Here is a 12,034-nt window from a genome sequence, read left to right on the forward strand (position 1 = left end):
GGGTGTGCGGCTGACGTGTCGCTGAGGGTGCTACGCAGGCAGCTTCGTATACCGGACCAGGATCCTCTCCTGAGCTAAGGATGAGGATCCTCCTCATCAAGTGATATGGGCCGTTGGATTTTCATCCAACGACTACAAATAGGGAGTCCTTTTAAAGTTATAATAATTGTAGCCGTTGGATTTTCATCCAACGGCCCACACCCTTTGATGAGGAGGATCCTCATCCTTAGCTCAGGAGAGGATCCTGGTCCTCGTATACCAACCATATATATTTTAATATATTCCGGTTTATTTTCAATATTTATCATTTTTTACATTTGTTTTCTGTTGCAATTCATGTCTTTATATGTTTGTCATGTGTCAAAACATCCAAAGTCCATTTTGTTTTTGGGAATTTTAACGAAAAGCTTCCGGTACTGTTTACTTTAACGAAAAATCATATTTTTACACTAAAAAGTCAATCCTGGTACTATTCACTTTACCTTTTATTTTGTCTTTATCGTTAAAATTTTAAGTCATTTTCATTAGTTTTCCTTTTGTTTTTAAACAGGGCTTATTTATTCCTACTCATCAAATTTGATTTTAATTTCACTTTAAACCTGAACTTAAAGTCGTTATTTTTTTTATTTAAAACTCAAAATTTGCTCTACTTTATTTTTATAATTGACACATCATTATTTACCGGTCAAAATAACGAATTAATTCATGAATTTACATTGTTAAAAAATAATGTTGTGATCCAAAATTGAAGTCTTAAAATATAATTTACCCATATAATAGATTGGTTGGTTCAATGAATGTGCTCCAAATGAACAAGTCAAGATAAGAACCTAGTTCACAACCCTTAAATAGTTCACAAGTCCAGTATTGTTGAATCTTTAGACCAGAAAAAATAAAAAGAGAAAGAAAAAGTAGATGAATTTGGTGAATGTAATACGCTTTGAGTTCCCTTTTTGCATTGAACTTTCCTTCAAAGTTGAAGACAAACACAATACTGAACCAGCGTACAAAGCGTATCAATCTGTAGTGTTATCTATTTATATCTTTGTCGTGTTCGTGTGAATTCTTCATCTATGACATGCAAGTTGGTACAAAAGAACAACATGATGACACGATAACTTACGCATCATAAAAAAAGGACAAAAGCTACCAATTTGTTAGTCTAATATTATGTGGACAGTTTAGTCGTTCGTGTTGACTCTGAGTCTTGTTAACGTATTGTACCCGAAACTTATCTCTTAAAACTTTCTTGACCCTCTGAGTTGTATGAATTTCTAAGTCACCTGTGGAGATATCCAAGTCAAATTCAACTGTTGGAAATTCCAGTTTTCTTGTTCAACGTTTATCCCAATCCCGACCATTTGTTCGATGAACAGACCACGAAAGAAAACATAAGAAATATGGAAATAATTGCTCATTTCAAGCTCAACCTTTTAAGTTTCAGTGATCAATACGTTTTACGAAAGCTCGAAGATCCTGAGACATCTGCAGAAATCAAGTATTACACAATCTAAATGCAGCTTCGACGAAGCTAAATCAGAATTATAAAGTAATACCAGAGCAATGAAACAATACAATACAAAGCTTGATGTTATGAACAAGATTTTCATATAGTTTATACATAACGAACAGCGGGCGTGTGTTCTCACAGACATGACAGATGATTTATAATGTGACGAGGAGCTTAATTCCAAATAAAAGGAACCATAGAAAAAAGGGATAGATGGAGTTTACATGTGTCTCATCCCCCAACCTTACTATTTCTACCAGTTACGAAAAGCCTTGCCAAAAGCATTGAAGAGAAAACTCTTACGAATTGCAGGTCTGCTATGAGGTATATGTAAAACTCGAGTGCGCAACTGAGGGTCTAGGAAAGTTTGGAGAATTATAAAAGCTGTTACAAGTAGCTACACCAAATCCAAAATGTGCTAGAGTAGCCGGGCTTAACATGCATCATTTGTGCCTTCTTTCAGTCTTGATGGTATCGTTCGAGACCCTTTTTCCTGTGCGCATACTAAATGCAAATTACACAGCGAACGTAGGCAACCATGCGAAGAAAGGATAAAACATCGTATTGATCAAATGTACTTACCTATCAATGTGAAAGTTTTGTTCTATAGACCTTAGGAGCCCAACTTCCTGTCTGTCCCTTCCTATGATGCATGTATCAAAAGTTCTCTTCGGATCTGATACTTGTGCAAAGGGAAGTGAAACAGTAGCTGTGACTCCCAATTCAAAATTTTCCAACAAACAAAATAGTGAAATACATGTTAGATCAACACTAGGATCCTGTACACATACTGTTAAGAATTATTTGAAAGGACAACTGTAGGATCATCGACCCACCTGAAAAATTCATCTCCGAATGATTTACATCAATTTTTTGGTGCTGCAAAAGGTCGTCCCTGCAGATTTCCTTCGTATGGAAATAATGTAAAAAGGTTAAATATCTTTGCTAGTTCCGTATGCATTGTTCACAGGGCGATAATTTTACCTGAGATGAGGCTGGCAGTTGAAAGGGTCCCAAGTGAGACTGAATTGACGGTTCCAACACAAACGACGTTTCTGAATTAACTACATTTGACATGTCTGGTACGTATGAATCGTTTGCAGCAGTGCACTGGTTGGATAAATTGAACAAATTTTGTGTTGAGGATTCCAGGTTCATATGCAGTGTGCCTGTCATGTCCAAATGCAGAGGCCTATTTTCCTCACCAAGCTCCATTCTCATCTGGGAGAGCTGTACGGGTTGCAGAGTTCCAGGTAGGTACAAAGGATGTAGACTCATGCCATTCCTCATTGATAACATCTGATATACAAATCACAAAGTAAATCAATCAAAACCAAATTCTCGATTTTTATTTCTACGATCATCAGTGCAGCTGGCATTTCATAGGCAAGTTTCAACCAGAACATAAGATTTTTCGAAGAGTCTACAGACAGCAGTCAATGTTGCTAAGTTAAAAGCTGACCAATTTCATGCAACATTAGGGCTCCTCATCCGGTTCACGGCTGACAAAAGCTAACCATACAAGAATAAAAGACCTTAAATGTTATCTGAGCACAGACTTATCGTGTGAGAGTGAGAGCATCATCTAAAAACTTTGATTTTAGTCTGACTACCTCATTGAATCGCATCTACCAATTGCTATCTCGAAGAGGTTGAAAGGCAGAGCAGCAAGAAATTGTGTGACAACCTGACTCTCTTTGGCTCTTTGCTCTGTTATCGGATCCTATTTATCCCCCTAGGTGCATTCACATGGTCGAACCACGCAAATCATATTCGTGTTTTCCTATCTGTTTCTCAATTTCATGATAAAACCAGCAACAAAGGTCTTACCATGACATTTCATTGAATGGGGAATGCACTCAACATAAGGGGTACTAGAATTAACATGAGACCCAAGACAACGAATTATGAAGAGTACTTGAAGCTTCATCGCAAACTAAGATGAAAAAACAAAAGCTAATACCTGAACTTGAAGCTGAAGCTGCTTGAGGTACTCAATGGCTTCATCAAGCATTGAAGCCTTGTCCGTCTGCCCACATTAACAAGATTAACCGTCAACTCACTAATAAAAACGAATCATACACTACAGATCAAAAATCAAGGCATGTTGGTGTGTCTGGCTTACCTTGTTAGAATTTGGGATAAGATTTTGCAATGCCTTCATTTTCTCATTGATCCTACTCCTCCTCCTCTGCCCAACAAACCGATTACATCAGAAAATCATCAGAACAACGCGATTTTGTCACGAAACAGCAAAACCAAATTCAGAAATTTTCAAATCACATAATTCTACTAAGAAGCTTTCAGATTATAGGCCAACCTTTTCAGACAAATTATGAACTTCTGCAGCTCTGCTTCTCTTTGAAGAACTCCGACCGCCACCTGGCCTTGCTTCCACAAACGCTTCAAGACCCTCCTATTCAACTTGAAAGATTCACATTAACAAAAGACAAAAATGGGAAAATTTTATTTATTTTCTAACTTCTTAGTTACAGCCTCTAACTTACAGCTCACTGATTCAGTCAAAACAAGTATGTTTTCTTTTCTTTCATTTTCTCACTAACCAAACGGACCATGAAGAAAAAAAATATGAACTTTAACGGATCAAAACCTCAACTAACCAAGTAAAGACTACAATTTTCTTGCACCTTCCCTACATTTTCTCAGCAACCAAACGCACCTTAACTAAGAATTTTGTTAAAAAAAAAAAAGGAACTTTCTAAAATTCCAATTCTTAGAAGAACAAAGTACCTCGCTTTCACAGTCATCCTCGTCGGCCTCGTTCTCACTCGCCTCGTTGGGATGACCGGACACAAACGCGGCAAAAGAATCAACGGCCGGGATGCCGTCACCTAAGAAACCAGAGTGGCACGGACGGTCGAGATTACCAGGCAGAAGAGCACCAACGGACGGCGAGGACGAAAATAAAGACTGCGGGGCCTTCCCGGAAGCCAAAGAAGTAGACGAGCGCACCAAAATCTGCTGCAGAAAAAGCGACATGTCGTCGGCGGCCGAATGCGGCGGAGCAGCTGGAGGAGAAGAAGAACAAGTGGCGTTTTTGTAATAATGATCGCATTCGTAAGTGTCCCCCATTGCTGCAAATATTTCTCTGCTTTTTTGTGTTGCTTTGGATTTTTAAGCTTTTGTTGCGTCTGGGAGCGTGGCGGAGTGGGCGGGTTTACATTTGTCTGCAGATTAAACTAAAGCTAATTAAATTAAAATTTAATTAAGGAAGACGAGGAGTGAGGGGCACTGAGTATTAATACTGCAGGTGAGGGGCACTGAGTAATAATATTGCAGAGATTTCTGAGTCTTCTGACTCTTTCCCTCCGTAATCCGTGTAGACTCTCCGTTTATTTATTTATTTTTTTGGAAACTGACTCTCCTTTTACTTTAAGTAATAATTAATTTGATAGTTTTTGTGGAATTCGTACGGAGAAGGATTTTTGTCTAATTTGAATGGGGTTTTAGTTTTGTTGTAACCGGATTGAGCTTTCCTATTCTTCGTTTCATTTGTAGGAAACTAGGAAAATGGAACCAAGTTTTATATTAGGAGGAAAATCTAAAGGATCTGGCTTCTCTGTTCTCCCACTTCTCATACACTCTTATCCATTCCTATTTGTGCGGTCACAGTTAAGCCACGTCAATATTTTATATTATTATTATTTTTTATATTATTATCTCTATAAAAAATCAATATAAAATGTTGACGTGACTTAACCGTGATCGCACAAAATAGGAAGGAATGAGAGTGTGGCAGAGAAGCCAAGTCCAAATCTAAAAGGCACAAGATCGAGTAGCACTAAGAATTCTAGAACCTAGGTGTCTATGTGGGACTAGGCGGTTTTTTAGTTTTAATTATAAAGAATACATAATTGTATTGGATACATAAATTGCAAAATAGAGTGACATATAAATTATAAAGTGTTAGAACATATTAAAAATATAGAGAACACTTATATAATGAGTGTTCATCAAAGTATTCAATAGATCTTTATAATTTAATAAAAAATAAAATGCAAAACGAAAATTATTTATTTTCTGTTTAAATGAGAGTCGCTACCTAGGTGAGTGTCTAGGTCAGCGCCAAGGTAGGTTCATGCACATTTTCTTAATTTTTAAATGCTTACGAATTGATTGGGGTGGTAGCTAGCCACCTAGCACCTAAGTACCGTTTGACGGGAATTTTTAGAACAGTAATTGGGACACTACAGATTTCGAAAACTTTGTATGTCTAACTGCAAACATGGGAGCCATGTGTATTTTATTGACCCATACTGCTGGCCATTAGATTCTCAGTCTAGAATTAAAACATCAAAATTTAATGGCTAAAAATTTTGGTGCATAAGTTACACTACAATATATGAGAACTTTTGAACCGTAAATTTTTCTACTTGCAACAACAATTCACTTGAAGAATGTAAATCAAGCCAAAACTTGAAATTTACAATTATATCAGTTTTTACTCAATGTTATTGTGTTGTTTTTTTTTTTTTCATATTTTTTCTCATTTACGAGTTATGCGTCACAAAATATGTTATAGCCAAAAAATACTAGGGCTTCATTATTGTCACATGCATTTCCAATCTATGACCTCATACTCACTAATTTTCTTGAACCCCAAAACATAAAACAATAACCTTATAAATTTAAGGGAGTTTTAACGAAAAGCCCACGGTACTATTTATTTTAACGAAAAACCATATTTTTACACTAAAAAGTCAAACCTGCTACTATTCACTTTACCTTTTATTTTGTCCTTATCATTAAAACTCAAAGTTTTCAAACATTTTTCATTAGTTTTCCTTAAATTTAATTGTCAAAGATTCAAGCCTTAATGTTGTAATGTATTTGCAGTTTGACAAAGTTCCCAAAAGGCCTTTTAAGAAAGGGAGAAGGAGGGACGTGCTCGTTGTCAAATGTCAATGTATGTCAGGCAAAAATGGAAGTAGAATCCGAAGGACACAACGCTCCGTGTCAGTGGTGTTGTGTTCTGTCGAGTAATCGCCACCTATCAAAGGCTATCATGATCTTTGGAGGCAAAGGACCGCAAGTACATTGACAAGTCTGAATTGGATTTCGACCGAAGAAGAACGCTGCGAATTTCTTGAGTGCTTTTGTACCCTCCCTACATATGAAGCTACCAGCTACTCACAAAATCCACTACATTTTATATTATCATTCATTATTTTTCAAATAAAAAATCAATATTAGGACTTGTAGAATTAGAACTAAAGCAAGTATGCTCTTTAACTTACTAAAAAAACAAATAATAAAAAAACTTATAAAAGTATATGTAAGTTACGGATCTGCTATAATAGTACGTCTCACTCAATAATTTGAATTTTATGCAAGATTGAACTGTTTGATTTTCTAACCACTCATTGATATGTACCGTGAAGAAAATTTGCAATGTTACCATGAAATTTACGTGATATAGGCACAAAATGTGAACTATTTATGCAATAACACCATCCACTGAGCAAGCTGTAATTAAATTTCAAACTAGTTATTTATAAAAAATAAACTTTTTTTTTTTGTTGAAAAGTAACATTCATTAAGTAAAACCAATTACAGCCCAATCCAAAGGAAGGCAAAATAACCCAAAATATGTTGGGGGAGAAAAATACACAAAAAGCCTAGCCAAATTAAATAAACAAAAACAAAAACAAAAACTCTAATCCCTAATCTCCAACTGCAGAAAGCAGAGTCTGCCATCATAGTCACCACGAAAGTCTTGCTAGTAACCATTGAGGCAACACCACTAAGACCATCTCCAACCCTGACCTAAAACCTAAAAATATTTAGCCTAGAAAATTTAGGTTTTAGCCCAAAAACAATAGTTCTACTTCAACCATTTTGACCTAAAATTTTAGCCTCAGATTATTAAAGAATGAATTTAGGTTTTTTTTTAAATTAACTTTTTAAAAAAAAAAAATTATGTAGACTATCCTAAATTAATTTTATGAACATTTTAACCTAAAAATATTTAAATTCCGATAGACTTTGAAAAATCACTAAATCAATACATGAAAATCATGATAAACCACATAAACGACATTTAATAAACCACATAAACTTAATACAAATGACAATTAATAAACCACATAAACTTAAAAAAAAAAGACAATTAATAAACCACATAAACTTAAAAAAAAAAAGACAATTAATAAACCACATAAACTTAATACAATCGAAAACTCATAAACTACATAAACTTAATAATGATATCCACCATCTTGACTTGGGTGATAGTCTTGAGATGAATCATCATCTTGAAATATACTCCTTGTGGCATTCCTTCGTAAAATGTCCTTTTGCTTACCATGTAAGCATTTCTTCCTCTCTGGAGTGTATTTGTCGAGGTCCTCCATCATCAAATTAATTTTGAACATTTCTTGCTCCTTATCCCTTTCTTCCTTCATGGCCAAAAGATTTTGGGCTGATTCTTCTTGCCGAGAGAAATGGTTTTCGTTCATTCTTGCAAATCCTGTAGCAATTTGTGCACTTATCGAATCTTAGGACTTCCCTTTTCTCTTTGCTTCCTTTTGCTTATCTCTACACGGGGGCTTTGCAAAAGAAGAAGTTGGGGTCATTTGTTCGACACCTTCATTGTCGGCAAAATTCACACCTTTATTGACATCATTTGGGGGTGGGGCTTCACTATGAAATAATCTTCTACATTGTTGGTCTGCATCAGTTCCCCACCTTGGACAATCCTTGAGGATGTTCCAAGCATGATGCAACTTAAAAGCTTGATTTTTTGGTGTAGTTCTTGTCTTGTAAATTGCCATTACTTTGTCACCCTATGCAACAAATACATAAAAATAATTAGATGCAAAATACTATTATGTACATGAGAAATAAAATATCAACAAAGAAACTCACAATTTCTGAGGCACCCCTTCCACTAGGCATGTCAACCATGGCTCTCTCTAAGCTTCCATTCCACAAAGTGCACACTTTGTTGATAATCTTCCACTAATCATAAACACCACCAGCTTCCCTTCCGCTGGCATTGAAGTTTTCATGGAACTTATCAATGATTTTACCCCACAAAACCTTTCTATTTTGATTCGTGCCGACGGCACCATCTTCATTAACATAAATCCATGTCAAACATAAAGCAATATCTTCGTCAAAAGTCCAATTACAACCTCTAACATGCTCTTTTGCCATCTTGAAGAATTTGGAAATAAGAAGAAATGGTAGAAAGAAAAATTGGAAGAATTGTAGGAGAAAAGTGAGTTTTGTGTGGATGTTTGAACAAATACATAGGTATTTATAGAGTTTTTGGGGTGAATTTTGAGTTAAATAATTTTTTAAAATTATTTTAGCCGTTGGATTTAAATTTGGACCATTAGATCTTTTTTTTACCGTTAGATTTGATTATATTCGATTTAAGTCGTTAGATTCAATAAATATATAAATATAAACTAAAAAAAAATATTTGAACGTGAACCGTTGGATTAACCAACGATCCAATTAAATTGGTCGTTGGATGAAGAAAAGTAGCCATTGGGCTACAGTGAGGCTGACACGCAAGGGAGACAATCCCACATGGGGTGGAATTTGGCTGGAAAGGGCTGTGGCATGTGACGTGTGTTTGGGTGTCTGGGTTTTGGGGTGTGGGCTTCACAACCCACTTTTCACTGTCACCCGTGGGTCCCACTTCAATTTGTGGGCTAAATTGTGGTCGGTATTTGGCTTCCTTTTAGGTTTCAGGTTTAGTTTAGGTTTTGGGTTGGATTGGATTTTTTTTGGGGGGAGGGGAAGGGAAAATTTGGGTGTTGGAATGGGTTTAAAGAAAACGACTGGATGGTCAATTCGACCAACACTTTGTAGCACAAATATAACAAATCCGCAACCAAAAGCATATCACATCCAAATTTCATCATTGAAAACGTAAAAATGAGAGATAGTCACTAAATCCAAATCTCATTCACCAATCCCTGCAAATATATACAAACACACTAACACATAGATTCAAATCCTCATTCACCAATCCCTTGCTACTTAAAAAAGGATTTGGATCCTCTCCGGATCCCCTCATTGGGGATCTCGAGGATCAAGGCACAAAGACCGTTCATCAAAGATTGTGCGGTCACAATTAAATACTTTTTATGCACAACGAGATTGCTTTACATTTAAAAATATAAAAAATATTTAATTGTGGTCGCACAATCTTTGATGAACGGTCCTTGTGCCTTGATCCCTGGGATCCCCAGAAGGGTCCAAATCCCTTAAAAACGAGCACAAGATTATGCATGCTGACATTTTAAATTCGCAATCAATAAGAATCAGACGGCGTAAAAGATGACAACACAAAGGAAAATGATGATTTGTTTTAACTTAATTATAGCTGTAATTTTATAGTAACTAGCATAAGATTAACCTTTGCTAGTAGCATGAATATAATTGTTTTGTAGTTTTTAGGAGCAGACCACTCACATCCTTGTCGCTGTCATGTCCGAGCCAACGTCACCTTAACCACGCACAAAATTATGTAGCAAAAATATATATCAATATCTTTTATTCTTTCGCTTTGCCTTATTTTTCTGACATACGTGGCGCCCTCAGATTGGATAAAATGATATCATACCCTACCCTCTTCCAACACCTACGGGCGGGTCTACCAGAGCATCCGCGTCACCATCAACGGACGTCATACACGTAGGATCATCGCCCAAACACGCCAAGTAATTGGCTCTCTCTATCCTCAAGTGGGCCCGGGTATTTGAAAGATATGATTGACTCCTCGAGATTTGTATTACCATCGGACGGTCAATTGGGCAATTATTGCCCAAAAAATGAAAAAGTTGCTATAGCCCAATAAAAGGAGTGATGCAATCTGTAGGCCCTACATTGCCGTACTACCCAATCAAGCAATTCTGGCGCTAACTTTGCACCCGTGCCATCTGATGTTAGCGACCATAAAAAATCACAAAGAAAGAGATGAGGCAGCAATAGTACTACGGCGAAATTGGATGAATGATTCTGCGCTGATAAGGTATTCGGAAGATAGTTTCTGTACTAAAAAATTTGGATTTAAACTCCTCTGATGTGCTTCATTAGCAAATTTAGTTCAAAAATGATTTTTCTATTAACTATATATTAATGCATGGGTAAAATTTTACTTTGAAAGAGGTTCCAGCTTCTGTTTGTCTCGTGTCACAGGAGAGAAAGAGAGAGAGGAGGCTGAGATGGTGCCTGCGGCGGCGTCGTCAAATCCGAAAGAGGAAGTGAAGACGAAGAATAAGAAGAAAGGATTGGGATGGATAGAGTGGATGAGGGGGGTGGTTGTATGTGGTCTACGAGATGCTGTTCCAGAGAATCACCGCCAGCCACTTGCAAAACCCCCATGCCTTTGCCTCCCGTCAACGATCTCACTTGCATTGTCACTGGATCCACCAGCGGCATCGGCCGCGAAATCGCCAGATCTCCTACTTCTCCTTCCTTCACATCTTCAAACATTGACGAATTCATTTTTCTTGTTAGCTTGTTTATTTTAGTATATATAAATCAACTCGATTTGCAAGATTGCATTGGGATTTGGGGCTCCGCCCGTGTTTGGTTACTGAGAAATTTTGATACCCTGCTGCCCATTGCTCAATTTCATTTCTCAAGTTTGAATTAGATTTGCTTGAACATGAAAACTAAACATGCAGTTAGCGGAATCAGGGGCGCATGTTGTAATGGCGGTGAGGAATACGAAAACGGCTAATGAGTTGATCCAGAAGTGGCAGAATGAATGGTCTGGAATGGGACTTCCTCTCCAAGGGCCACCGCAAATAATCCACCTTTGATTTCATTAATTGTATACAAATAAATAAAATTGTTTAATCTTTATAGGTAAGGGAACATGTCTACAATTTTACCAATGGATTAATAGATAGTTAACGAAAAAATCAATTTTGAACTAAATTTGCTAACGAATTACACCATAAAGGTTTAAATCTGAATTTTTTTAGCACATGGGCTATCTTCTGAATACATTATGACCACATGGATCATTTACCTAGTATAATAGTATCACAAATCACAGACGGAGAGAGAGTAAGTTACAGTGACAAATCGAAACCCTAAAAGGCTAAATCGTCGAGTTTGATGCGAAGAAAACCCTTCAATTCTTCCACGTCATCGTCTTCTGCTTGGTTGTGTTCCTTATAAACAGCCTCGACCTCGACACTGTCTACGCCGCCTCCGCTTTCTACGCTGAGTGAGAAAAAGAGGACAAAGAAAAAGAGGGATAAAGAAAATGAGGGAGTGAGTGGGAGGTTTCGAGGGAGAGGGAGAGGGCACGGAGGAAAAGAGGAGATATAGAGGAGAGGGAGAGAGAACGGACAAAAAGAAGGAAAGGAGAGAAGAAAGAGGCTTCTAGAAAAATAAAAAGATGTAATAATAATAATAATAAATATTTCTATTTTATATTAATTGTTTTAAAAATAATATTTTAATAATAATTGGTCGGGCAATTCATTTTACGGGATGGAGACTACTCATTAAGGCAATAATAACATGATG

At 36.7% G+C, this 12,034-nt stretch overlaps 1 protein-coding gene across 6 annotated transcripts; it reads right to left on the reverse strand.

Annotated features, from left to right (window-relative positions):
* Positions 1 to 1,564: 1,564 nt before the first annotated feature.
* On the reverse strand, positions 1,565 to 4,847 carry LOC126585622 (transcription factor SPATULA-like). 6 transcript variants are annotated; one of them, XM_050250116.1, is made up of 8 exons: positions 4,262 to 4,847; positions 3,831 to 3,926; positions 3,636 to 3,701; positions 3,474 to 3,539; positions 2,495 to 2,809; positions 2,347 to 2,416; positions 2,093 to 2,186; positions 1,565 to 2,014 (listed from the first exon to the last, which is right to left on the reverse strand). In XM_050250116.1, exons 1-8 carry the CDS (start codon positions 4,601 to 4,603, stop codon positions 1,954 to 1,956), a joined length of 1,110 nt encoding a protein of 369 aa, XP_050106073.1. In that variant the 5' UTR covers positions 4,604 to 4,847; the 3' UTR covers positions 1,565 to 1,953. The 6 variants fall into 6 exon arrangements, with proteins under 6 accessions (XP_050106073.1, XP_050106047.1, XP_050106076.1 ...); XM_050250090.1 differs by having other exon boundaries at positions 2,093 to 2,225; XM_050250119.1 differs by having other exon boundaries at positions 1,565 to 2,003; positions 4,262 to 4,846.
* Positions 4,848 to 12,034: the final 7,187 nt, after the last annotated feature.

The sequence above is a fragment of the Malus sylvestris genome, chromosome 2, assembly GCF_916048215.2.
Source record: "Malus sylvestris chromosome 2, drMalSylv7.2, whole genome shotgun sequence".
In the NCBI taxonomy this organism is placed as follows: Eukaryota; Viridiplantae; Streptophyta; class Magnoliopsida; order Rosales; family Rosaceae; genus Malus; species Malus sylvestris.

Excerpts from the sequence above, each read along its gene's own strand:
- LOC126585622 (XM_050250090.1), bottom strand. The coding sequence starts at position 4,603 with ATGGGGGACACTTACGAATGCGATCATTATTACAAAAACGCCACTTGT. Across the intron at positions 2,810-3,473 it reads AGCTTCAGCTTCAAGTTCAG|ATGTTATCAATGAGGAATGG; the intron begins GTATTAGCTTTT and ends TTTGTATATCAG. Across the intron at positions 2,417-2,494 it reads AACTGCCAGCCTCATCTCAG|GAAATCTGCAGGGACGACCT; the intron begins GTAAAATTATCG and ends TTCCATACGAAG.